Raw genomic sequence first — 26,934 nt, 5'->3', positions numbered from 1 at the left:
GCCCACACACCCTACAGTCTAGAAAGCTGTAGATGAAATTGCACTACCATTTACAAACAGGCCGCTTTGAATCTGTTTTCCTCTAAGTAGCTTTGTAATTCTGCGTTAGACACCTGGGAGAGGCATTTCCAGTGCCCATTACGCGACATTTTTCGGTTCTGTTAATAGTTGGTTTGACTTTATATGACTGAGCAAGAGGCTGACAGCCTTCAATTTATTGGCGGCTCCTCGACACAGACACAGATGTTTCCTCCCGGAGATTCAACCATCGTCTCAAAGCTCTGGTTTGGCAGAATTAATATTACACATTTTAAGGTATAGGCCATGTTTCTGGGCCCTAGGGCTTGGGCCTCAGACACCCCAGCTAAGGCCAAAGCAGCGCGGAAAGGAAGGGGGTACTCCAGGTGTAGGAATGTGCCAGCGCCCACGGGACGCGACGCTTCTCCCAACACAAAAGACGCCATCGCACCACCGGGCCCTGGGACTGAGCTCAGAAATTGCCAGGTGCTCGCCAAGCCGCCCTCGGCTCTTCCCAACACCGCCCCCCCCCCACTTCCGCTTCCGGGGAGGCGCCGCCTGGCCCTCCGGCCTTGGGGGCGGTAGTGAAAGAGAAGCCGGAAGTGGCCCCAGTACTTCCGGTGCGGGAAACTCCACTCTGCGGCTCCGAGGGGGCTTGACAGGCTCGGTCCCTGCAAGTAGGTCTCTCTCCTGTTGGCTTCCTTGCGTCTAACCTTCCAGCTCGTTTGCCGCTGCCGTCCCGCCACGTCGGTCTCCGAAGCCGCCCCTTCCCCATGTGCCGGGGCAGGAGTCCGGAAAGCCAAGACCCGCTCGCCGGTACCCCATCATGTCCGAACTGACTAAAGAGCTGATGGAGCTGGTGTGGGGCGCCAAGAGCAGCCCCGGTCTCTCTGACACCATCTTCTGCCGCTGGACGCAAGGTACCCTGGCTGGACTCTGGCTTCCGGCCGCCGCTCCCTTTAGCCCCGCGAGAGTCGAGCCGTGACGCCGCTCGCGTGTCCCGGTTCCCCTGCTCAGCCCAGAAACGGGACTTCTAGAAAAGCCCTCCCTGCCTTGAGGGTTAGAGGCTAAGTAGGGGAACGGTGCCAGCGGGCCGCCAAAGACCGGAGGCGCCCCTGCCACTCCCTGGGCTGCCTTTGGGTTGGAGAGGAGGAGGGGGCGGCTGCCGGGCTGCAGCGGGTGACACTGAAGGTGTGCCCTGTGCCCCGGCGTCCGTTCCTCCAGCAGGGCTCCGGCCGCCTGGATCTTTACCCGCTAACGAGTCTGGTCGTTTGGTCTCATTTTGGAGAGAGGGAAGTCCACGTGAAAGTCGCAGTGGTTAATTCCAGAAAGCGATTGTGTTGCTTGTATTTCAGTTAGGCGGGGTTAGGCGTGGTACTCGGTGCAGAAATGTAATGTTGCGGCTGCAGAGTGTTTGTTCCCTTGACCCGAAGTGTCCCCGGTTTTGAGGTGGTGTGGGATCTGTTCCAGTTCAAAGGAATATGGTCCATAGGACTTCCTGGGCCGATCTAATTACCCAGACAGGCTTTTGAGTTATATAAGAAGTTTTGTTAATACTGCGAGTAATTGTGAAATGAAAAAACACCATCTATTTATATTTATTAGTGATCATCCCTAACTCGTAAGTTTCAGTATTAAAACACAACGAGCATATTACTTTCAGGTGACTTAAAAGGGACAATGGTGAGGTTGAGGTTAAGAGCATAGTGTTTGGAGTCAGGAGGATGAGTAATGGACGTATGTAAAACATCCCAAGCACACAAATAATAGCTAGTTAGTACTATTACTAAAACATTTTGTTATTAAAATACTTATTTAGAAAATACCGATTCTCAGAGGGTTTGGGGAGTTTAGCATAGTAAATCTAAGTCCTTACTTCGTAATGTGTATTTAATAACAAAAGTTCAGGGTTTAAGTAATCCCTTCCTTCCTCCCAGATACTGGTAAAAGCTGGTAAAATTAGAATCGTAATATATTACAGCCAGGTAGGTTATTTAGTTCATTACTCTTGTTCTGAAGATGAGAAAAATGAGTTGTGAAGGGTTAAATGACCAGGCCAAAGATGCACAAATTGATAGAACTGGGAAGGAATTCCAACTCTCCCATTTCCTAGTTCAGCTGCCTTTGTTGTTTTCCTTTGTGTGGCTCAACCAGGCATGTAATTAGTTTGGCTTTTTTTTTTTTTTTACAGATTTAATTATGTCGCTTAACTAATATTTTCTGAAATGTTGGACATCCACATTTGCAGATTTTAAAATTTATTTTCCAGTTTGTCTTACTTATCCTAATAGTGAACAGCCCTAAAGTACGCAAGACTGTGAAGGATTGAGAAAAGTTTTCCTTCCTGTTAACTAATTAGTAATACAACACAGAATAAGGTGATATTCAGCCTCATTTATTTTAGTACTGTGATGCAGAGGCAAGGAGAATTCAGAGAGGCAGTTCTAATAATGGTCAAGAACAGGCTTTGGAATAGGCATACTTGGGTTCTAGGTTCAAGGTTTTTAGCTTACTTAAGCCTCAGTTTCCTTCTCTGTAGAGTGCAGATAATAGTAGTGCCAATCTTACAGGGTTGTTGTGAGGATTAAAGGCAGGTGAATTCGTTTTAGACACTTAGCACAATATCTGACATGGAGTAAATGCTCAGAAAAGGGTAGCTTGATTTAAAAAGTGTTTAATTGCAAACCAAGCCGAAGATCGCTCTCTGGCCATGCCCTGACAGTTGCAAGAAGTTATTGTTAATTTGATGGATAATCACTAAAAGAGAACTTCGTAATGACATATGAGAATGCTCTGCCACCTTGTAGTCATACAGAAGTTCCTTTACAAGATTTGTTCAATCAATACCATTTCAAAATAAAGGATTATTGCTCTACAGAGAGTGCGGTTATATTGTAGCTGTGTAATTCTTCAAGGTCTTAAAGTGATCATGATTTTTAAGGCAACCAAATATGTACTTTTAAGTTGTCACCTCTGACTCAGAGGGATGTTGTCATCGATCTTGCTGTGTTAACTTTGTATTCATTTATCCATTCTTAGAGGAGGCAGCTGACGATTGCTGTGGCCGTGACTTGGGATTGTGGGAACGGGCACAGGACACTGCTTTGGTGCGCTTGCCTTACTGCGTTCGTACTGTGACATCAGCTTTGTCTTTATTTCATCATCTATCTGTGCTTTGAATTGACAGCTGTAATCTCATTAGTCTTTTGGAAGCAAGTTATAGGTGTGAGGTGTTTGGGGTAAAGAGACATAGAACTATGTCCAGGGATATTCCATTTATTGATTGGTCATGTTAAATGGTCATGTTAATTGGTCGTGTTAAATTCCTTTGATATGTTAAACAGCTGCAGCAGTTGGGATTTTTGTTTGTTTTTCTCTCTCTTTTAATGCTACGGCAGTTTTAGATAATAGGTTAAAGCAGTAAGTGCAAGAGTGGCACATAATATTTTTTTGTTTGTTTAAAATTCATTTGACAGTTTTAGATAATTCTCTTCTGCAAATACTTTTTCTTAAGAGAAGAAAAAAATAGGGTTTTGGTTTGGGTTTTTTTTTTTTTAACAGTTTTTAGTTTAAAGGCAATAAGTCACATTATTTAAAGCTTTGAAGTTGTTTTGTTTTTTAACTTGGAAATTTACTCCCTACTCCTGCCTGCTTCCCTCCTGCTCAATTGCCTATAATACTTTTTAAAGAAAAGCGTATATTTTCTACCTCCTTATTTGTAAGCACATTTATCCTTCTTTCCCTTCTCCCACAAACTGACCAGTGTTCCAGACCTAGACTTGATAGGGTGGGAGGGAAGACAAATGATAAACATAATATAGCATAAGTTAAGCATATATACTAGAAGGGAGAGAAATAAGGAATTACAGGGTAAAGTAGCCTGGACGGGCCTCATTTTAAGGTGAGATTTGAGCAGACTATTGAAGTAACTGAGTTAGTCATGCAGGTATCTGAAGAGTGTTCCAGGCAGTGAGGTTGGCCATCGTAAAAGACTTAATGACTTATGCAGAATACGTCTGGCTTTTTGTTCAAGGAACAGGAAGGAGGTTAGTTTGGCTGGAGAGGGAATGAGGGAACGGGACAGTGAAAAAGATGGTAAGAAATAATATGGCCCAAATCACTAAGATTTTATAGGCCATTGTAAGAACTTTGGTTTTTCTTCTAAATGAGATGAGAGGTCAGTGGAAGGTTTGGAGCAGAGGAGAGACACGACAGGACAGGTTTTTAAAGGGCTGATCTGACTGCTAAGTTTGAGGATAGACAGTAGTGTATTGAGTGAGACAGCAAGACCAAATGAGAGACAGTTGCAGTAATCCAAGGGTAAAAGACCGTGGCTTAGACCAGGATAGTAGGAAATGGTCACATTGACCTCATCCCAGCAGAAGCAAAATAAGAGTCATCTAGATCTAACAAAAGTAAGTGTTAATCTTATTACAAAGGCAAACATTTTGACTTATTGAGAATTTGTTTTCTTTTCAGTACTGATTGTCTAGCCAGTGTTTGGCAAATGTTTTCTTTAAAGGGCCAGTGCCTCTATTGTCTCTGTCTCATCTCTGCCATTGCAGCAAAAGCAGCCCTGGATAATAAGGGCATGGCTGTGTTCCAAAACTGCATTTAAAAAACAGGCCAACCCTGGTCTAAATTATAAACTCTGAGAACCCATTTTTTCCTTTTCTTGGCCCCCTTCCTTCAAGTTTTAAGTTACTTCGTTGTTTCACCTAAAGATTAGCTAGAAGAGAAACCCAATTTGTCAGTTTATAGCAGTTCAGTGGTGTTTTGGGGTGGAGATGGGGAGGGAGCTGTAGTGGATTGAAATTAGAGTTTTGGACTTTCCGGTATAGGACAATTTTTGTTATGTAATATGAAAAGAAAAGATTCTAAGTAACTTTGGAAAAGTGAGGGATCAGTTAAAATATAAGCATAAATTGTATGCAGGAGTTAAAGCATTTGGATTAAAGTCCAAAAGTATGATGTCTATTATAATGTGATTTAACATTTTACCAAAGTACTAAAATGATATGCCAGTATCGTTAATTTGTCTTCCAAAGTGAAGGTAAATTAATATTGTGGGTCATATCATTTCAGAGATTTTGTTGTTGATGGAATCCTTTTATTTCAAATATAGGTTTTACTTTCTCCCACCTACCTACATCATATGTCACCTAAAAACCAATTTTTTTAAACTCACAATTTGGAAGCTTATGTGACAAAGTTAATTTCTTGGTACTTTTGAGTACATAATGTGTTTTTCAGCTCAACACATCTATCATAATACCTTACGTCTGTATTAGGCTTTACAGGTTTTGAAAATCTTACAGCAACCCCAAGAGGTAGCAAAAGATAAATGTATCAATAGTTATCCTCCTTTTGTAGATGAGGAAACTAAGGCTCAGTTCAGATTCCACTCAACCAGTATTAGCTGACATATAGTGACAAATGAAGTCTTTCTGTGGCCTTTTGTTAACATGGAAGGCTAGAACTATAGAGGCAGTAGTTGTCAAACTGGTTTGAATAATTTAAGTCAGTCATATGAAAATAAAAGACTGGGAAATTGCAAAGAGGTTCATGACTCAGGTTTAAATTAGTTATGAGCTGTAGAACTGAGAAAGACTTCTATGTCTGTAGTGCTGTGGAATGTGATACAAAATCGTATATTTAAGATCAGATGCTTTAGATGGCCTATTTCAGATCTAATTAGGAAGACAGCCATTTTGTGATAAGTTAATTCCTCTTAAAACTAGGAAATAAGATGAATATGAGAACACTTGACAAGAAAAATAACTCTGTATCCTAAAAAATTCAAACTCAAGTGAAACCTTATTATAAAAGAGGGTGCCTACTTAGCATTATCCTGTTTTAGGATAGAATAATTTCCATTTGTCTAACTTTATTTCATTTTTAAACTCTAAGAGCCTTTGTTCATTATCAAATAACACACTCAAGTATATATACTGTAATTAAACAGAATTTGGCATAAAGCAGATCTGCCTAGAATTCTCTCCCTGGGGTTTTTATCTCTAAAGTACAAAAGCGACTTATCAGAATGCATTTCCATCTAAAAGCCCCACCCATGGATCTTGAAAATTGAGTTACATTATTAGTCATTTTAAGGAAGGCAAGAATCCATTACTGAGACCTGTTTATCACATACGCTGGAAGTTTGAAAGAGCCTAGTTTCACCTCTGCACTTAGGCCCAACACCAATGACCCTTTCTTCCCAGTAGAAGAGGTAGATGAAGAGCAGAGGCCCCTTGGCTTCACCTCTTGTTTCTAGATTGGCTGTCAGATTTGGTTGTCTTGATGTGATAACCAGCACCCTCAGTTCTCATTTGTCCTTATTAAATTTGCCCCATCCACCATACCTATTTCTTATCCTGCATTTTTCTTATCCTCTATTCTGTTTCTCCCAAGGTAGTGGTGTGTGTTGCTGGGGAAAATTGTGGTCAGCATCAATACACATGTAGGAATTAAACCTTAGCTGAGCCCTCAGTATTTCTCTTAGTTCTTTATCCTGTCTGCTTTTCTTATGTGTTTTGGAATTAACATTCTCCTCAATTTTCTATGGCCTCATGCCCCCCACTCGCCATCAGCAGCATCTCTTCCCTTCCTCTTTGCCTGCATGTCTAACTTGGAAGCCTGCTAAGATTTCCTGTTTCTCAAGTTTGTTAAACTCAGGGCCCTGTTACATTCTTAAAAACTATTACAGGCTTCAATATGAAAAATAAAAAAAAAAATAATGAGGCCTGTGGCATTATTTTACATTTTAAAAAATCTCTTCAGTGTCTAGCTCATAGGAAGACAGGTGGATTCTCCCACTTGCTTCTCCGTTCTGTCTTAACAATATGTTACAATATGTTGTTTCAGTATGTTACAATATGTTGTTTCGGTTGAAGTATCTGCGGAAAATCCAGCTTCACACAGATACGCAGTTGGTAATATAGGAGTCTTGTAATAGTCTTTTCAGATAATTGTGGATATTCTTCTTTGACACTACACCAAAACTCAACAAGTGGTAGTTTCTTAGCGGTTACTTGAAATACAGAATCTGAAGCCACATCAGTGAACTTTTCGTCCTCTGTTAAATTGAAATTCATTGGTTTGTCTTGTACTTTGACTGGATCTTTTACCCATGCGTTAATTTGTAACAGCGTGCATTGGTCATTTGGAAGTTATCGGTCTGCTGGTTTATGCAGATCTTCTAAATGTTAACACATATAGTTATACCATATCAAAAGTCACATTATTTCTGATCTTGTCAGAAAAATCTCTGAGTATTGAGAAGCTGTCAAGCTACGGTGCTGGACTTGAGTTTTCCGGAAGTTTAGTTGTTACTTGAAAGCTTGAGATTTTATCACTGGCAGAAATACTGTCAAGTTATTTTCCTTGAAGTATCAGGCTCACTTCATTCACTTCTGAGAAAAAGTCTAAATAATCATAATTTGTTAGTAGCTCTTCAAAGTAAAAACAGCATTCCACAGAAAAGCTGTTAGCTCAGCTCACAGTTCAAAAAATTATACATGTGCTTTGAGGATCTGTCAATCATCGCTCAAGGTATGTAGCAGAGGTGCTTTATGGGTAGTTCCCATTTTGTCACACAGACTATTTTTTTTAAAGTACATTGTATTCAAAGTCAAGATTTAATAAGATTAGCATTAGTAAGGGCTTTTTAAAGTTAAATTGGCTTTTTTGTGTGTTTGAGAGCATATTGTGGTGTTTCCTAGTACAGTGACTGCTGGTACAGCTTAATGTCACCTAATGTGTGCTAAGGCACCAGTAATGTAACCTGCTGTTCATTTTGTACCATCGCTGTGAATATCAACACAGTGAAAAGGGCAAATATGTTAGTATTATAATAAAAATGATTTTCACCTCTAGCAGGTCCCCTAAAGGGTCTCTGGAATTTCCCGGGGTCTGTAGGCCACACCTTGAGAACCTATCTTTATTCAGTCCACGACCACCACCACCACACCACACTGTCTCAGTTCTTTCAGGACTTGGAGTCCTTAAACTCTCTCTTTCCCATTTAATCACTCTTTTCCTTCTTTTAAACTCATGCCCTTCCCTCTGTAAAATAATAATGCTTTATCCAACTACCCTTCAAGCCATCATCCTTTTCCCCTTCACTTGTTTAACAAATAGTTTGCCTTTTCTCTTTCTCCTTGTATTCTGAATCACGCCTCAGCCCTTTAAAATTTGGCTGCTCTTCCCAGCATTCTAAATTTCTTTTTTTAGTATTCCCAGTGACATGCTTAATCCAGTATTTTCATTTAATGTTTTTATTCCACTCGGCATTTGTAACAGGTGACTGCTGATTTTTTCTTTCTAGGACCTCAGTGTGTTTTTTCTCTTACCTTTCAAGTCTTTGTCAATCTCCTTTGCTGCTTCAGCGTCTGCTCACTTTTTTTTTTTTTTTTAAATGTTAACCGGCTTCATTATCTGTGTTCTACATGTTCTCATTCACTTTAACTGCCATGTTTAAGGTGATTCAACTTGCTATCTCTAATCCTAAACCCTGCCCTGGGCTCCAGACCCATGTTTCCCCAACCAAATTGTTGTTTCACATTTTAGAGACTGAATTTAGAACAAACATCCCCATTATCTTCACTCCCAAAACTTCAGCAAGCATTTATTATTAACTATATAACATACTAGGAAAACAGTTAATAGAGCAGGCAAGATACTTGTAAGGCAAGACAAACAATAAACAAGTGAACAATCATATAATTACAGATGATGATAAGTACTGGTTGTGCTGAGGGATGGTGGGAAAGATCTACGTAGATAGGCCTATCAGGGAATATCTCTCTGAGGAGTTAATACCTAAACTGGGTCTTTAAGGATGAGAAGGATTCAGCTATATGACAAGAGAAGGAAAAAGAGCATTTCGTGCAGAGGGAACAGCAAGCATCAAGACCCCAGGTAAAGACCTTGGGATGTTCTGAGGGCCTAAGATCACTGTAGATGATGAAGGTAAGAGTGAACTGAGGGAAGGTGGGGTTGATAGGTCGTACAGTGTCTCTTAGGCCATGAAAAGGAGTTTTATTGCAATTGCAATGAGAAGCCATTGCAGGCTGTGACAAAACCTGATGTCTGTTTCTAAAATACTTCTCTGGTAACTATGGTGAATAGATAAGGGGTGGGGTGGGAGTGGGAATGTGGGCAGAATGGGGGGACCTGGTTGGAAACTCTTAACAGTGTTCTAAGTGAAAGGTGATGGTGGTTTGAACCTGAAGGTGGACTAGAAATGGGGTAGAGATATGTTTTGGGTCCTTGAACCAAGAGGACCTTACCTTAAGGTGAAGCCTTAAAGATAAGTCCGATTTTTTTCAGAGAAAGTGTTAGCAAGTGTTTCATGCGGAGGGAACAACATGTTCAAAGTGTAAGAAACCAGAGAGAAAATGGATATTTGAGGGCCTAGAAGAAGTTCAGCATGCCTAGAGCCTAAAGAAGGAGAGTGGCAAAGGATGAGGGAGGAGATATAGGCAGAAGCCGGACCATGCAAGACCATGTTGAGGAATTTGGATTCTGTCTGTGTCTGGAGTTCTCATCTGAGCTCTATTGGGATTATCACCCATAATGGAAACCTTGTGAGTAGATGAGTTACACAGGGAGAATGCAAAGAAAAAAGATTCTAAAGCCAAGACCTGAGGAACATTAGCATTTAGAAGGAATTGATCACCGCTCATACTGAGAAGAATCAGAAAAGGAAAATTTGGAACAAGATGTACCACTAGAGCCAAGGGCCAAAAGATTTTCAGAAGTCAGTGGTCAGCATTTCAGATGATTCTCTGGGAGATTCATCTGAAATAAGAAAGACTTGAGAAATAGCCTGTCTGGTCATTGATGAATTTGGTGAGAATGAGTTTGGTGCAGTCACAGGTTGAAAACCAAATTATTGTGGGTTGGGTAAATTAGGAGGTAAGGAAATTGAGACAGTGCATGTAGACAATTAGGTGGGCTTTGAGAGAGTGGTGTTTGGAGTTTTGGGTGGAAGGTGGTGGTGGTTGTTTCTATGGTCAAATGATTTTTTAAATTAAGACTTTACTTTTTAGAACAATCTTAGGTTCACAGCAAAACTGTGGGCAAGATACAGAGATTTCCCACATACCTCCTGCTCCCTCAACATGCACAGCCCCCCACCCCACTGTCAGTGTCCCCCACCAGAGTAGTACGTTGGTTATTACAGTGTTGAACCTGCGTGGACTCATCATTATCACCCAAAGTCCACAGTTTTCATTCTTGGTGTGGCACATCCTGTGGGTCGAGACAAATGTGTAATGGAATGTATCCATCATCATAAGATCAGAGTATTTTCACTGCCCTAAAAATCCTCTGTGCCTTGTCTGTTCAACCCTTCACCCACTCCCCTCCTCTTGGCAGCCACCGATCTTTTTACTGTCTGCATAGTTTTGCCTTTTTCAGACTGTCATATGGTTAGAATCATATGGTATGTAGCCTTTTCAGATTGGTTTCTTTCACTTAGTAATATGTAATTAAGGTTCCTCCATGTCTTTTCACAACTTGCAAGCTAATATTTTTTAAATGCTGAATAATATGTACTATTTATCCATTCACCTACTGAAGGACATCTTGGCTGCTTGCAAGTTTTGGCAATTAGGAATAAAGGTGCAGTAAACAATGTGTGCAGGTTTTTGTGTGTGGACATAAGTTTTCAACTCCTTTGGGTAAATACCAAGGACCTTTTGGTAGAATCTTGAAGAGAATTTTTTTTTTGTTTTTAAATATGTGAGATACATTTAAATACTGTTTGAAAGAGAGATTGAAGGGTAAAGAGAGAGGAGGTGGGATGGAATGGGAAGCTTCATACTGTTTCTTATCTGTCCTGCTATCTAGTGTCTCAAGCTAGAAACGTCAGTCAGTTCTAATTTCTTATGTCCCAAGCCTTTCCCCACTTGCACATACTCATCAAATATTAATTTTTACCTTAGAAATACTGTTTGGATATAGTGTCTTCCCTCCACACTTAAGTTTCTTTTATTAGTTTGGCACTGTATAGGTGTGTTGAAACGGCCTCTTCCCCATTCTGGTTCTTTAAAAAAGAAAAAAATACCAGTATGATTGTATTACTCCTTTAATTAGTACTTGTCATAGTGTGGCCCTTCCCAGTATTAACATCCTGTCAGCTCTCCCTCCTCCCCTTTCCCATCTCTCCCGTGTGCCTCCATACTGCCCTTTGGCTGCATTAATGTTCCCTCTGATCCATAAACTTGTCCTGCTCTTACGAAACCTCTTTCCTTTAATAAAGGTATTTTCTTTACCTGAAAGTCATTCTGCCACCCTTGCCTCTCTGATAAATTTCTGTTCAAGGTCAGCCTTAAAGTTAGCTGGTATGACTTGACTCAGATCAAGTCACTACTTTGTGTATCCTCAATACTTCATACTTCTGTTATAACATTCGTTTATCCCTTCATCTTAGTAATTATTTGTTCAGATGTCTGTCTTCACCTGGACTGTTGGCTTCTCCAGACTAGGGACTTTGTCGTTCACGTCATTTATATATCGTAGATGCTTGGTATAGTATCTCAGGGTCATTAAATGTTTGTTAAATAAATGTAAGAATTATGACCATTAGTGAAATTTCACACATTCCTAGCATGTTGGAATTGGAAGTGATCATTTTAAAACTAAGTATGAGGCCTAGGGAGGTGAAATGATTTCCTGAAGCTTATACAGATAGTAACTCACTTCTCCTGACTTCCGGCCCCAAGCTCTCTTCAGTGTGCCGGTGCTCGCTGCAGGAACTTGTACTAGATACTCAGTCAGTGCTAGTTGGGTAGTGTTTAAATTAAGATAGAACCAATATGGCCACATGCACTGTGTATGATGTTCTTTAATTTTTAGCTTAGAGAATGTGACTCAAAGATTGAAACTAAAAAAGATACTTTCTGAAAAGGGTCCTAAAATATCTGTTTAAATTCAGTATGTAGACTGTCAAGTCTTCCTTTCAGTAAATTATTTAAAAATCAGATTTAGTGTCCTTTTACTGAAGGCCACACTTTATCTCTCTGGTCCACTTAGTGGGGTCCCTGGATGCAAAATTGTGTGTGTGTGTGTGTGTGTGTGTGTGTGTGTGTGTGTGTGTGTGTTTATGTGCATTTGGCAGGGAGCCTAGGTTCCATATCTTTTTTCAAAGAGCTCCTTTATCCTCCAAAAGGTTAAGAACCACTGCACTTGACTGACTTGAGGATATTTTGCTGTTGTGATAAGTGATCTTTCTCAAAGCAAAGTACATTAAAAATTCTTTTAGCTACTACTTGAATTACATTTTTAATCTTTGCTACTTGCTTTCATTTTTAGGGTTTGTGTTTAGTGAATCAGAGGGATCTGCATTAGAACAGTTTGAAGGTGGCCCCTGTGCTGTTATTGCACCCGTTCAGGTAACATAGACTGCTACTTTACCAACTCCTTAGAGGGACGTGTTCAAACGTTTCATGCTTTACTTTCTGTTTTCTAATACCTGTACTCTGTAATCATGAGGCATGATCAGTTACCTCTTAACTTTTGTTCTTGTCAATTGCTTTAAATATCCAAAATAAAAATGATTTCAGAACATGAGTAGGTTACACAGCAATAGCCATTTGGCTCTCTTTATTTTCAAGAAAACATAGTAGGTGTTCTCTGACTTTCAGAAAATTTGGAGTTAATGATCATGGCATCTCTCTTATACAGTGATCTGTTGAGTAATAACATTTTATGCCAAAGATAGTGACACCGTAGCAGTGGTGCTATTTACATTTGTTCTATCTTTAAAAACGGTTTTTCTAAAAAGTTGAAGATGCATTAATATTTTCATGGCCTAAAACTTTATCAAATTTTAAAATAAGTTGACAGTATATACTGTTTTAGGCTCTAGCTTTGGTCTTTAAAATAAAATTAGTAGCAACCAATTTCAAACAGAATCCCCAAAATAAAAAAAAGGTTTTTTCTTTGGGCAAAAGGTAGAGTGAATCTCAATGTATGTATTTGATTTTGAATCTTTTTGTGTTGCATTGTTTGAAATTCAGAGGCTGATTTGCTATAAACCATTACGTTATTAAAATGGAGAATTGAATTTTCAGTTTGCTATAATATTTACAATGTCTGAACAGGAGTATAACTTTAGAACTGTTATAAAAGAAGCTTGAATTTATTGTTTGTTTTAATCAGCACATTTTGAAAATACATATTTAATGTGGTATTTATTATTCATTGGGCATAAAGAATGCATTCCTGAACTGTTAGCTGCAAAGTAAATTTGTCTCTCAAACCTTATACTCCATACACTCACATTATTAAATTTAAAATGTATTTTCTGAAGGAGAAAAGAAGTTTTCCTTTATGGTTCATTCTAAAATATATCCTTTGTAGGTCGTTGTTTTATTTCTTTGAAGAGTAAAGTTGATACATTTTTTTTCATTAGTAGATTTACAAAAAAAATTTAAGAAAAACTTGAATGTTTGAGCTTTGCCTGGGGATTACAGAGTATAAAGAATAAAATTTAACTATAAATTAGTTATGAGGCTGTTATTTTGAGTAATTGAGACAGATTTTGGTTGCTAGTAGGAATCTTACCTGAATTTGAAGATTACTTGTCCTGTTCATATGCATGTTAGATTATATTAACATAGACCCTCTTGGACCATAATAATAATACCCTTAGGGTCTTTATTTCAAGTCTTTGAATACAGTTAAATCAAAGTAAACCACAGCAGTTTCATGTTTATAAAATTTAGTATATTCCAAAATGGTAGTTATTTTTACAAGTGGGGTTGTTATGTAACAAGGGTTAATTGTAATGTTCAAAACCATGATGTATCTTTGAGGTAGTAATTTAGCTTCATAGTCATATAAATGTTTTCATTCATAGAAGAATTTTGTTTATATTAATATTTCAATGTAAAAGTCAAAACTAAATTACTAAGAGTGATGAAGGGAAATGTGCGAGTCCAGATATTAAAACTTTTTTAAACTATATAAACTAGAACATGACACTTTTGCTAGAAGAATAGGCATATTGTGGAACCCGATAGATAATACAGTAGTAGACCACATTACATATAATAATTTACCAAGAATTAATCACATACCATGATAAGAAGGAATATAAATCAGTGGTGAAATAAAATGTTTACTAAGTGTCACTGATAGGACTGGTTGATAATTTGAGGGGAAAAACTGAATTTAGGTTATTTGTAGCATATACCAAGTTTATTCTTGATATAATAAGCACAGAAAGCTGAAAATAATGCATTACCAACTAAGATAAAAGATGAGTTCCAGGCTCAGAAAAAAATGTGAGGTAATATTAGCAATAAATCAGTGTCTTTCTTATACAGAGAACTACAAATTGGTTAGAAAAACACTAAAACCTCAGAGGTGAAACGGGCAAGTGTATGCAGTCATGACAGGTGGTATGATGCTGGACAACCAAGGAATCGAGATGTCCAACCTCGCTAGGAATCCAAGAAAGTACAAATAAAACTTAAACTAGATTCTATGCTTACTCTTTCTAATCTTTAGATATGAAATAATTGGCAGTGCATGTAAGGGTAGGGTGATGCTGGCATACTCAGATACCTCTATGTAGTACAAATTGGTACTTTGACCTAGAGAAGGAATTTTACGTTATAATTGGAACCATGATAATGCAGATTCTTTGATGAGAATAATTGTACTTCTGTGGATCTTTCCTAAAGAAATAATCCTTAATGTGGAAAAGGTTGTATTCAAGAAGAAGCTTTTTTTAGAGCAAGTCCAGATATATTTTATATATATTTATATATATATATAACATATATTTATACATATATTATATATTTTATAGTATAAAAAAATTGCAAACAACGTAATGCACAGTAATGTAGTTTAAACATGGACTAATGTTTAAATAAATTTTAATAGCTTGAATAGACATGTAGAGATTAAGAGTTAAAGTTATGAATTGTGTGGGAAAACAGAAAAGTGGAAAACAATCACGTACCCATTATGCTTCTCACTTAAAATAAAATTTAAAACAGGTATGAAAGGAAGACTGGAAGGAAGTATATCAAAATGCTAATGGTGGTTCTATTAGTGTTGAAATAATGGTTGTCCCATTCACCATTCCAAAGTTTTCAAGTGTAGTTATATTAGTTTTATGGCTTTTGTTATTGGGTGGGGGGGGGAATCAGAAGCACTTGGTTGTAGTATTTGTAGATTTTATTTCAACGTGAATATTACAGAACGTTACTTTTTTTTTTTTAAATACTTTGAATTGATTGCTTATTAGGTACCAGGTACTGTGCTAAGTGTATTAATAGTTTATCTCATATAATCCTCACTACAACCTTTTAAAGTTTGTGCTATTATTATTTTTAATTAGTAAAGTAATGAAACCAGGATTCAAATCTAGGTCTGTCTGACTATAAGCAGTCCTCTTATCTGAATACTACTCTTTTCAAACACCTGTGAGTAAGAATCACCATAGTAACCTCTTTTTTCTTGAATCTGCCCCCTAGAGGTAAAATAGGTGGAGTGTCAGAATCTGCCTTTTAAATAAACAAGTCAGGTGGCTAGGATGCAAATAGTCCTTGAGCTACACTTTGAGAAGGAAACACTGTTACACACTGAACTGTTATCTATCAAATCACCAATGTAACATAGTTGGCTCACTTAAGGAAAGGTTAGAAATGAGTTTGTTTTTTCTTTGGAATCTTAAAGCTTTATGAGTTAAACCAGGAAGTTAGGACTCCTTATAACAAAGTGATGATCCACACCTTGGTCATCTTGTGTCATAAATCAGAGCTAGGAGAGCAGAACCACTTTTATATTTAGATTTCTTTTCCTCTAAGGAATCAAAGAGAAATACAGATTTTTTCCTGGTCTAAAGGGCCTTCACTCTGTGAATGGAGCAGTAAATTTCTTTAATTTTCCAGTTATGTGGTTATTATTTTGAGTCAATTTTTCTCTTTGACAGAAAATATGTATTATAGAGGAGGAAGAATTGTATGGATGTAGAATCAAGCTTATAGTAGTATATTCTGAGTAAGTAATTATGCTCAGTTACTGTTGAACGTGAAGGGAAGCCATTTGAAATTTTTATAGCACTATTCAAAAGATCAGAAAGGAGGTGCAAACTAGTTTTATTTTCCATTTTAAAATAAAAGAATGATGTAAGGTATGTTTATAATACATTCTAATAATTATTGCTTTAATTGTATAAAGGCATTTCTTTTGAAGAAGCTCCTGTTTTCTTCTGAGAAGTCTTCTTGGAGGGATTGCCAAGGTATGATAGCTGTCTTTTATCAACTTTTACTCCATCTTCTATTTTATAGATGATCCATGCAGTATTCATTGGCAGTAATTTAGTTGAAATTATCTGTCTTAAAAAGTAAACTATGAGTGGGTTACTTTTTCCTGAGATTTACTTTTTAAATGTCTCAGAAAGTTTCATGGATGACTCCAAATTTTAAAATGTATATTTCCAAATTTGTCTTTCCTAAGAGGTATAAGACAGGATATTACACTAAGGGAAAAATCCTTTGGGGCATTTCCCTGAACTGTTAAATGATAGCATACTATAAGGACAGTCATTTATGTTTGTTTTGTCTTATTTAGCTTTGAGCAAAAAGTCAGAATTATCTTTGTATTCCTGCATCTTTTAGTATAACGCCTTACACAATTCAGATAATACCTCAAGTAATTCTGAATTAAATTGCAAATGAAGCTTTCATGGCTTCTGCAATATGATTAAGTCAGAGAACTGTATGTGCTACCTGATAAGAACAGACATTTGCATCCTGCTTGACAGTTTACAAAGATATTTCCTTCACTTGCACAGTTTTATGTGAACTCACAGTAACCGCTGAAAGAAGGTGGGATATATTATAATTGCGGTTTTGTATATAAGGGCAAAACAGCTTCCATTCCAAACCATGCAGGTAGACTCTACTAGTGGTTGTGAACTTGAGTTAAAAGTGTCACTGTCATGTATTTTTAATTAATTAATAGCCAAAATGCAAAATAAATTTGAGGAGAGAAGAAACTATTCAAAAAATACTATTATTAACATGAAGATTTTATTAATAAAATTTATAATATTCCTTGCACAGAAATATATTCATATGGATAAAAAAATTTATGTAGCATTGTCATAAATGTCGTAAACGCTCTGGTGGCTAGAGGGTGAATGGCACAGTTCCTGTCACTAAAGAACTTTTAATTAGGAGAGCGAGAAAGCTTGTTCCGGCATAAAATTTTACATAGGATGTGTATACATCTTATCCCCTTTGCTTGAAAGTTTCAGAAAATGGTACTACTTCTGGAGATTAATACTGCTTGAAAGGGGGAGGGTGGCTAAGGTTCAGGAAGAAATTGTGCATTTATGCTATTTTCTGTAAATGTCTAATGCTCAAATCACTGCAATACAGTATCGGTGGTTTCTGTATTATGCAGCATAACCGCTGTGGCCTCTGCTAATGTAACGGATGGTGGTATTGTGTGTGCTGACGGTGTGTTATCTTATTATCCTTACCCCTGTGGGACTGGGAGATTAAAGACGTTAGACTAATTCAGAAATGGGGAAAAACAGAGGTCTCAGCAGGCCCATACGCTGGCCTGGTTCTACGATAAAGGAATCCTCATGGCTGAAAGGCTCCATTTGCAGCCTAAGAAAGGGGCGTTCAGTATCAGGTTATTCCACGTAGCATATTCTTTCTTCTTATGTTTAATTCTGCATTTTCCAGGATTCTTTTTCTCATTAATGGAAATATTTAACAGAGGTGACATTTTAACCCTCAGGCACATTTTTCTGAACTGTAGTTTAAGATCAGTGGTTTATGGATTTTTCCTCCACTAAAAATGCTTGATTTTCACCATTAAGTTAATGCATTCTTAATATTGTTATTTATGACAGGATTTTTTTCCCTCCAGACAACCGTTATAACTTACCCTTTGGTTATTTTTAGAGGGAGAGCGGAAGGAACTCCTTTGTCACACCTTATGTGCTATTTTAGAAAGTGCTTGTTGTAGCGACTCTGGACCGTACTGCTTGGCTTCATGGTTAAGAGGAAAGACGGCTGAGGAGACTGCTGGTCTTCCTGGGAGTCCTGCACAGTCTAGTTGCCAAATGGACCATTCTTGTAAGATACACTTTGATTTCCTGAAATAACTTCTTGTATGTTTGTTTAAATAAAACTATTGAAAATTTTAAAGGAAAAAAGCTTTAAACATTTTATAAGGTCTCTTTTTTAGCCTAAGCTTAATTCATGAGCTTTGTTAGTATTTTTCATTTCCCTTTTGATTATTTTAATTAACTAGAGGATGTTACATTGTTTATTTTTTCTTTCATTTTTGAAAAAACAGGAAATGCATCTCTAAAAATAAACTTAGGTAAAATTTCTAGTTAACTTCTGCTTGATGACAATCTCTTTTGAGCTTTGGAACTCTCGTTTAGAAAGCTTAAATAACATGTTTCTATATTCTTTCATTTCAAATACCTTAATGTTTTCTCTGGTATTGGGGGAAAAGGAGATTTTTTTTTTTTTTAACATTAGAAAATGTCTTAAATATCTTTAGTTGTTTCCTAAAGTAAAGAAGGGGACGTTTTTCTTCACTACATGTTGTTTCTTTTCCTCCTGAACTTTTTGGACATGGTTACTATGGATGAATTATTTTAAGATAGTTTTAATTATGAGTTTTAATTTTGCATTCATTTAAGTTTTTCATACTTCGAAGATTTCTCTTTAAGACAAATAACAGCTGTTCTCATTCACAAGAATTCTATGGTCTTTAGTATTTGAAAATTCTTACATAGTTGACCTAAAAACTGCCAAGATGAGCTAGTAAAATGGAGACTTCTGATGGTACAGAAACTAGATAAAAAGAGTTGCTTTTCTGGTTTTCTTTGCAGGAATTAACTTGCCAGTAGGTTGCTTTTGATAATTGGTAGTTCCAGGTGCTTATATTGAATAAGTGACTTAATCTACCTGTGGTGCAATCCATTAACTATCATCTCTGCGGAACTTGTTTTTAGAGAAACTAGACACCCAGTTTCTAGAAAGTAGATTTCAGTTGCTTGAGACGCACACCTGGCTTTCCTGGTGGGATTGTGAGGCACATTGCCTCCTTGAGCTGAACCATCTCTCTGATGTCAGCGCCTTCTCTCTCTCACCTTTGCAGTTACAGTGGCAGATTCTACTAATAGTGCATTTGCAAGGAAAAATTTTTAAAATTTAAACAGTTGAATGGCATTTCTTTTTCAGGCCTTTCAAACATAGCCTTTCAAAGAGAATTTAATATATTTTTAGAGTTGATAATGACAATTGAAGAAAACAAGTATTCACAAGGTTGATAGTCAAAAAATGTGTCATTGACACTGGTTTTAAAACACTTTCCAGGTTTTACTGGCTTGCATGTAAGCATGGTTAAAAGTGTTGTTTAAGATACTAAAATTTTAATAGGAATAATTGAACTAGTTAGAAGTGGTTTTAAAGAATATGCGCTTAAAACTGGTCTGCGTATTAATTTGTAAGAAAATAGTGAGATCTTTTCTTGTAACATTTTTCATTAGTATCCTAGTATACTGTGTGCTCCCTGGGATGTGCTGTACATTCCTGTGTTGATAGGTTAAATAGCTTTAGGTTAAATGGCCTCATGCTTCATTAACTTTGGCACTTAAGTGATTCATTTAGGTGGGCATGAATTCCCCTCCAAAAAACATAGTTTAGTAATTTTCCAGTTTACTTTGTCTCATTTTAAAAATGGACATGAAATGAAGCTATATTTTATATTCGTTTTTAATGTGGTATAAATTTGAAAAGTTTTGGTAACTGAAAATTTGAAAATTCACCTTAGATGTTGACAATGAAATGAACTTATATTAAAATTTTTATTCCATATAACAATATGTTTTACCTGTTCCTTCCTTTATTCCCAGCTATTTTCTTTTTCTTGTGTTATATTTTTCCACCATCCTGCCTGCTAAGCTTTTTATTTTGCTTGCCTCTTTTCTCTAAATTACTATCTTGATGTCAACTTTCATAGTATATACCCAGTAAAATGATTCAGATAATCAGGCACTGCAGAACAATTACAGTTTGGAAAAGATTAGGTAGAATTTTTATTTTATCCTGAAATTTTAAACATGAACTGTTTTCCTCCTTGTCAGTATTACATTCTGTACAAACGTTAATTTCATTGGCTTGTGTGGTGTGTAGTTTTGGCTTTTGGTAATGCACACTTGTTTGCAGTAGTGAATATTCAGGTTCAATTTCAGTTTGTTTCCCACACACAAATCAAAAGATTATTTAAATTAATCCTTTTGGACTTTTAAAGATTTAAAAAAGTAATTTGAAACATTTGAAAATTAAAACTGGACTTTGGAAGGCTAGAATAATGTGACATTTTACATTGTAAATCAAAATTTTAATTTTGATTTCATAACGAATCAATTCAGTTCTCTAGTGAGAATTAATATTTGAAAGTACTAAGATTTACTTTATAAAATATATATGAAATTGTTCATTGTGATAAATGAGAGTAGGCATTTTGATCCGTGTAGGATATCTTTAAAGACTTCATCTTTGGGCAGCTGAGACTATCTGGGTTCGGATCTCAGCTCTGCTGTTTATTGCTTTGGGCTCTTGGGAGGATTCTTCTCTGGGCTTCAGGTTCCTCCTCTGTAAAATGGGGTAATAGGGTTGTTTGAGGATTAAATGAGGTTAAGGCCCGTAGAGCATTTGGAAAGGGGCCTGGCACTTAGAAAAGTGTTAAGTAAACTTTACCTTTGATTTCTTAAAAACTTATAATTGTACTGTATTAATAAACGTAATCTAAATAAGTTACTGAAAACTTCCCAACAGTTATACAAATAAATGCGGAAACAAACTTATAGCTGTCGTTGAACCTGTGTACTTTCAAAGTGCTCTGCCTTTTTATATACATCTGTTTAATAATTAAGCGTCAAGCCTAAAGATTTTATATTATGTAGGAGGAAGGTTAGCTATGAGGATTTTACTTGGCGCTATGAATTGAAAGATTATTTAAAGCGCAGAACACATTACAACTATGTGTGAAGCACTGTGATTGTCAATAATTTCTCATATTTTAACGATTTCAGCACAACTGAATTAAAAAAGAAATGTTTATTATTTAATCACCCTTCTCCATCCTCAGTATTAAATCCATTTTAGTTATAATCATGGTAACTAAGATGTTGAAATATAAATTTATGTTACAGTAAAGTTGAAAATAAACTGAGAACTTTAAGGGAGTAAGGAAAGAGGGAAACTTTTAATTGCTTGGAAGTATTTACAGCCTGCTGTGTGTATCTTGTGTCATTTATTTGCCATGTGTAGTGCTGAAAAGTGTCTTTTATGTATAGCTGCCTTGGCTGTCGAAGAGCTTGGCTTTGAGCGATTTCATGCATTAATTCAGTAAGTAACGTTGGAACATTTAAAATACTTACCTTCTGGACACATTGCCATTTTAAGTCTGTTTGTACTGTGGAAAGGTAGTTAGATTTGTATGCTTGAGGATTAATTTGTTTTCCGATTTCAAAAAAAGAATAATTTGTAAATGTGTACTTAAAATATTCTGATTCCCAAATTAACTATGGAAATATACCCTTTCATAACATTAAAAGCTTTTTCATCATTATAATGAAAAACTCATTTTAGCTTAATGTTTCTGTCTGACTGAATATAAAGATTTCTAGTGTGATAAATATTTGCATTATTATTTATTGTTTGCCAAAATACGCTTTCTATAATTTTCATTAAAAGCGCCATATTTTCATCAGAGTATTTAAATTTTTTGTTATAAAATAAAAGGTAAGGGATAGCTATGTTGATAGAATTACAGGTGGCATTTGATTTGAAATATAACATTATGTTAAAAGAAGCCACAAATGTACACCTTATCCTTGGTGTTCAGATATTTGTTAAATAATTTTCAGGCTTTAAAAAGTCAAGTTTTCTTTGTTCTTAACCATATCCTAGAAGACGGCCACCTCATTCCTTAAATAACTGTATGATCATTGAAGAAGTTGTTGCCAGACAGTTCGCCTGAGAGATGAAGAGGTCCCTACTACGTAGGCATTCTATTTTAATGGTATCTATTATAGATAGTGACAGTTGTCAGCAGTAGCTTTTGCCTTTAATGGCTAAATTTGTATTTGAAAATTTGATACACTTACAAAAATCTCCTATTTGTATGTATGCATTTTAATGTAGAAGACAATTAAAAATTTTTCCTATTTATGAATGTAGTCAGTCTCATCATGTTGTTAATACTTAATTCTTTTCCCCCTCCCCAGAAAAAGATCATTCAGAAGTTTATCAGAATTAAAAGATGCTGTCTTGGACCAGTATTCAGTGTGGGGAAACAAATTTGGAGTATTGCTTTTTCTGTATTCTGTGTTACTGACAAAGGTTTGTTGAAGAAGATACTTCTTCTGTTTTTTATTAGTTTGAGTTTAGTATTTTTCCTGAGGTGAAGAGAAATTTTATTCTTCATGTTGTTTCTAAATCTCAGAATTAAAATCTCTTATGCTGATAATGAGGAATTGCCTTCTCTTTCTTCACTCATCTGTTACTTAACCACTTTCCAGCTTTCACCCATGATCTTCTGGACTGCGGAGGTTATCAGTAATGTTCTAATTATGAAGAACAGTCAGTTCTTTGGAATTTTATTTTCTTTGATATTAGCAGTTTCTGGCACTTGGCCCCTTAACCCCTTCTGGAAGCTCTTTCTAAACCCCACTCCCTTCTTAACTTACCTGATACATCACTAGTTCTCTTTCTGTAATGCCTCATAATTACATTTTTGCTTATAGCTTCATTTCCATCTTTTCCTGTTGTTTACCTCTTTTATTCTCTCAGCTTACCTTTATGTGGTTAATTCCAACATGTACACTTCCAGTCCTACCCTTTTCCCCAAATGCCAACCTCACATCTCTAGCAGCCTGTTAAGTCTCAGTTATCCTGCTAGATTTGCTGTATCTGAAATCAGACTTCATTCATTTGACAAATGTTTATTGGGCATTGACTCTGTGCTAGGAACTAAACTTATAATATGGGATACAGTTTTTTTAAATCATTCCTCTTCAGTGTTGTAAACAAACAAAAAAAGTGGACACGTTAATAGTTACTTCCATCATGGCAGTGTGTTTTGGTGTTTATTTGTTTGTTGCATGCACAAAGCATGGTGGGAAATAGGTGAAGGGATGCCAGAGTTCATTTGGTGAGGTCAAGGGCAGACCTTGTATTGTAGGGATCATTTGATGGATGAGGAGAAGTTTTCTGGACGGAATAGCTGTGGGAGGATATTCCAGGCTGTGGGAACTGCAAGTCTAAAGGCGTACGATTATGCCTTTATAATTGGGGATATAACACACATTTGGGAAACTCTAAGTAGTTCAGTATTAGTGTAGCGCAATATACCAGAAAGGCAATTGTGGAAGATGAGACTGGGCATTTACGTAGAAAAGACTCAGAATATGAAGATCCTTGTATACTGTGCAGAAATACTTAAGATTTCCTTTCATGTGGCCAAACTTAGAACAAAACAAAAATTGTGAACAATGGGGTAACGAGATCTTTTTGTTGATAAAAGATTCTTTGAATTGGTATCAGAGTTGTACTGGAGGGGGTTGGTGTGTGGAGTACAAGACTAGAGTCAGGAAAAAATGGAAAAGTAGTTACTGAAATAGGTGAACCTAAGCCAGAGCAGTGACCATGGAAAAGAAAAGGAGCATGTTTTAAACTTAGAAATTTTAACACATTTAGGAGAATATTTAAGAGAAAGAACTTAAAGTACTTGGTAGTTCATGAGCAGTTGGGGAATGGCAGTCATGGAGGTATCTAAGATGACTGGTTTCTTATGAGTTCATCGTGACCGTTCAGTATTCTCCCAATTTTTTATGCTCAGAAATTTTGATGCCTCTTCTGTCCCTTGTCCTTTACAGCCAATAAAACCATCATGTCTAGTTGTTCTCCTTGAGCTGGTCTTTAAAATGATGAGCCCTTTCTCCCCAGTGATTATGTCATTTGTTCATATTATTCATCATGGCTGTATCATAGTCTGTTTTGTGTAGTTGTTTACAAAGAAGGCCAGTGCAAGATCTCACACTTGTTTGTATCCTTCTGTAATATTTACACAATCATTACTATTTTGATTATTGATTATCATCTCTTTAATTCTTAGAAATGGCCTGTTATCAGATAGAACCAAAGGTTGAAGTTAGGTGAATAGCACAGTGAATGGCAGTTTATCTTTGTCATTTTGGAATTGATGGAGTTAAAATGCCTAGCTCTTCTTGTACTTATCCAGTATCTAGACTTCAGGGATTTGGATGCTCTTTTGGGGGGTTAAAAATATCTGAAAATTGGCTTTCAGGAAAAATAGGAAGCTTCCTGCCCCCCTAGTCTACATTTTATTTTGTCAGTGCACGTTTGAATTACCAATATGTAAGAACACACAATCAGAAGCAAACCTTCCATTTTCTTATGTACCAGATATACCTTTTGTGTATTTAAATTCATATCTTTATTAGCATTCATGTGTGTATGTATTTTGTGCCAATAAGTTTTTTTAATGATCTAAGAAAATACATCAGACGCCTTAGCAGGTATATTAGGTTTGAATACAGTTTCATCTGAAGTTAAGTGAGTGTTAACTTTCGAATACAATAATTTTCTCCTCCCTCCTCTTGAAGCTTAAACATTCTTTTTCTCTCTCTACCCCTTTAACCCACATACCAACATTGGATCTGTTACCTGTTCTTATGTAGGGCCCATGGAAGAAAATAAAAGATTCTTAGACTGACTACTACTCACCATTATCATCTCAAATGCACCCCCCATTTCAAATCTGGGTAATTCTTTGGGAGAAAAGTTAATTAAGTAATTGTGTTTTATTAATTTATAGTATAAATTGATCAGTTTTTAAACTACCATAATTTTCATTTTTAGTTTTTAAAATAAGCCAATGAATTCTTGGTTTCTTTAGGGCATTGAAAACATAAAAAATGAAATTGAAGATTCAAGTGAACCTTTGATAGATCCTGTGTATGGACATGGCAGGTAATTAACTAAAATCTATTATTTCCTCATAGGGACTTCGGTTTTTAGGGACTTGACCTAAGATGAAACACTACTGGGTCAGATGATTTTGTCTGTCAGTGCTAGCAGCATAAAGTCTAGGAACTTGAGCAGTCTTATGCTTTATGCAGTGTTTGCTTTAGGTATGAAGCGTTAATTTCCACTTTAGGTTTATGTGTGCATTGGATTTATTATAGGAAATATTTTGTTTTAAGATGACACTGGGGATATTTTAACAAATTCTGCTTAATATTCTGTTCATGAAATTTTCTAATAGATGAAATTTACTCATTTCGACTTAGAAGTAAGTATACCCTTATTTGTAAATGCTTTCCTGCTTGGGTGAAAAAAGATTTTTATTTATTTTTCTCTGAGAATACCCTCCCTCTCAAGCTCTTTATAGCTATTTGTAGTAAAATTAATAACACAGTGATCGATTGTTAACTCACTCTAAAACATAAGTCCTTTTCTTGAGATCTTTCTGCCTCAGAGGTTAAAATTCACGTATCTTCCATCAAACACAAATTTTACAATTACATCTGTATTTTTTAAGGCGATTATAAATATTAAGTAAAGTGTTAGTCTAAGTATCATTTTTTTTCATCCATTTAAATGTGATGTCTTGGATAAAGTTGTTAAGTTTATATGCACATGTAGAACAATAGATACGATTGCGGTGATACAGCAAGTGACGCATTTAGCAAGGTGGTTGTTCAGCAAAGTACATAAAATGAGAACTATAAGGTTTCTCTCTAACTTGGTTTTCTAAACAATATAATTTAATGTAAAAAGTCATTATTTTATGCCTTACCTTAGGAATCATTTGTTTTGAATATTAGTGTATTCATATTTTAATTACTTTTTAATTTTTATTAATAGCCAAAGTTTAATTAACCTCCTTCTAACGGGACACGCAGTTTCTAACGTATGGGACGGTGATAGAGAATGCTCAGGAATGAGTAAGTATGTTCTTCATTGTGTTTATCTCGTTTATGATTAATATTTCACTAGAATACAGTTGATGGTTAATTAATCTGTTTAGTGGCTCTGCATTACTTAGAGGTTAAGATAAATGCTTTGTTATAGGAGAATCCCTTACAGTTTTCAAGGTGCTGTAACGTGAAGAGCATAGACTTTGGAGGCAGACAAACTTGAGTTCAAATCCCAAGTGTATGACCTGAGTCAAGTTACTTCTCAAGCCTTTAGTTTTCTCTAGTATAAAATTAGGATTGTAGGACTTCTTTAGAAAAAGTAATAAATAGTCCTCTTAGTATACGTAGAGTTAGTACATATTTATCCAGTGGTATCTGTGAGTCTGGAACACTATTGCATTTTGCTTGAAATTGAGAATTACAAGTATTGTGATTTGAAATATTTGCTTTAAGAGACTAGTGGGTTTTTTCCAGTATTACTTTTAATGTTCGTAATTTCCTTTAAAATGTGGGGCACACTTAAGGTTATCCGAGCATTTTAAACCACCATCGCCTCCATTTCTGGCCTTCATCATTTCTTGCCTGTAGCTTCATGTTGTTGCCAGGGATGTTGGCATGAAACCCCTTTGGCCAGGCCGTCCAGTAGGCAGGGCTGACACACAGCCCCGAAGAGATTCCCTTTGGTTTGTTCTTACTCAGTCAGCCTGCTTTCATTTCTACTGAATAACTGCCGTGTGCCTCCTCTTGAAGTATGTGGTACAGAACAGAAAGCATCATGGCTCCTGTGGTTCACAGGGAAATTTATTTTTTCTTCTATAGTTAGATAAAACTGTCACCAAATGACAGAAGCAAAGATTATGATTGAGAAAATAATAGTTACTGCTTTTTGCTCCCATTTAAATGAG

General features: G+C 36.4%; 1 protein-coding gene across 3 annotated transcripts in view; it reads left to right on the top strand.

The window, feature by feature from the left end:
• The first annotated feature begins 483 nt into the window (after positions 1-483).
• MINDY3 (MINDY lysine 48 deubiquitinase 3) overlaps positions 484-26,934 on the top strand; it is a 93,489-nt gene continuing 67,038 nt past the window's right edge. The window contains exons 1-8 of one of the 3 annotated variants that reach the window (XM_067704032.1): positions 484-695; positions 12,337-12,416; positions 16,222-16,282; positions 17,964-18,137; positions 21,380-21,431; positions 22,313-22,427; positions 25,006-25,079; positions 25,977-26,056. In XM_067704032.1, the coding sequence (XP_067560133.1) occupies positions 18,125-18,137; positions 21,380-21,431; positions 22,313-22,427; positions 25,006-25,079; positions 25,977-26,056 (334 nt within the window). In that variant the 5' untranslated portion in view covers positions 484-695; positions 12,337-12,416; positions 16,222-16,282; positions 17,964-18,124. Of the gene's footprint in view, positions 939-12,336; positions 12,417-16,221; positions 16,283-17,963; positions 18,138-21,379; positions 21,432-22,312; positions 22,428-25,005; positions 25,080-25,976; positions 26,057-26,934 lie in introns of all 3 variants that reach the window. The other 2 variants (XM_067704014.1, XM_067704022.1) reach the window with 2 other exon arrangements.

The sequence above is a fragment of the Pseudorca crassidens genome, chromosome 1, assembly GCF_039906515.1.
Source record: "Pseudorca crassidens isolate mPseCra1 chromosome 1, mPseCra1.hap1, whole genome shotgun sequence".
NCBI classification, from domain to species: Eukaryota; Metazoa; Chordata; class Mammalia; order Artiodactyla; family Delphinidae; genus Pseudorca; species Pseudorca crassidens.
This window is presented reverse-complemented; position numbering and strand designations above follow the sequence as displayed.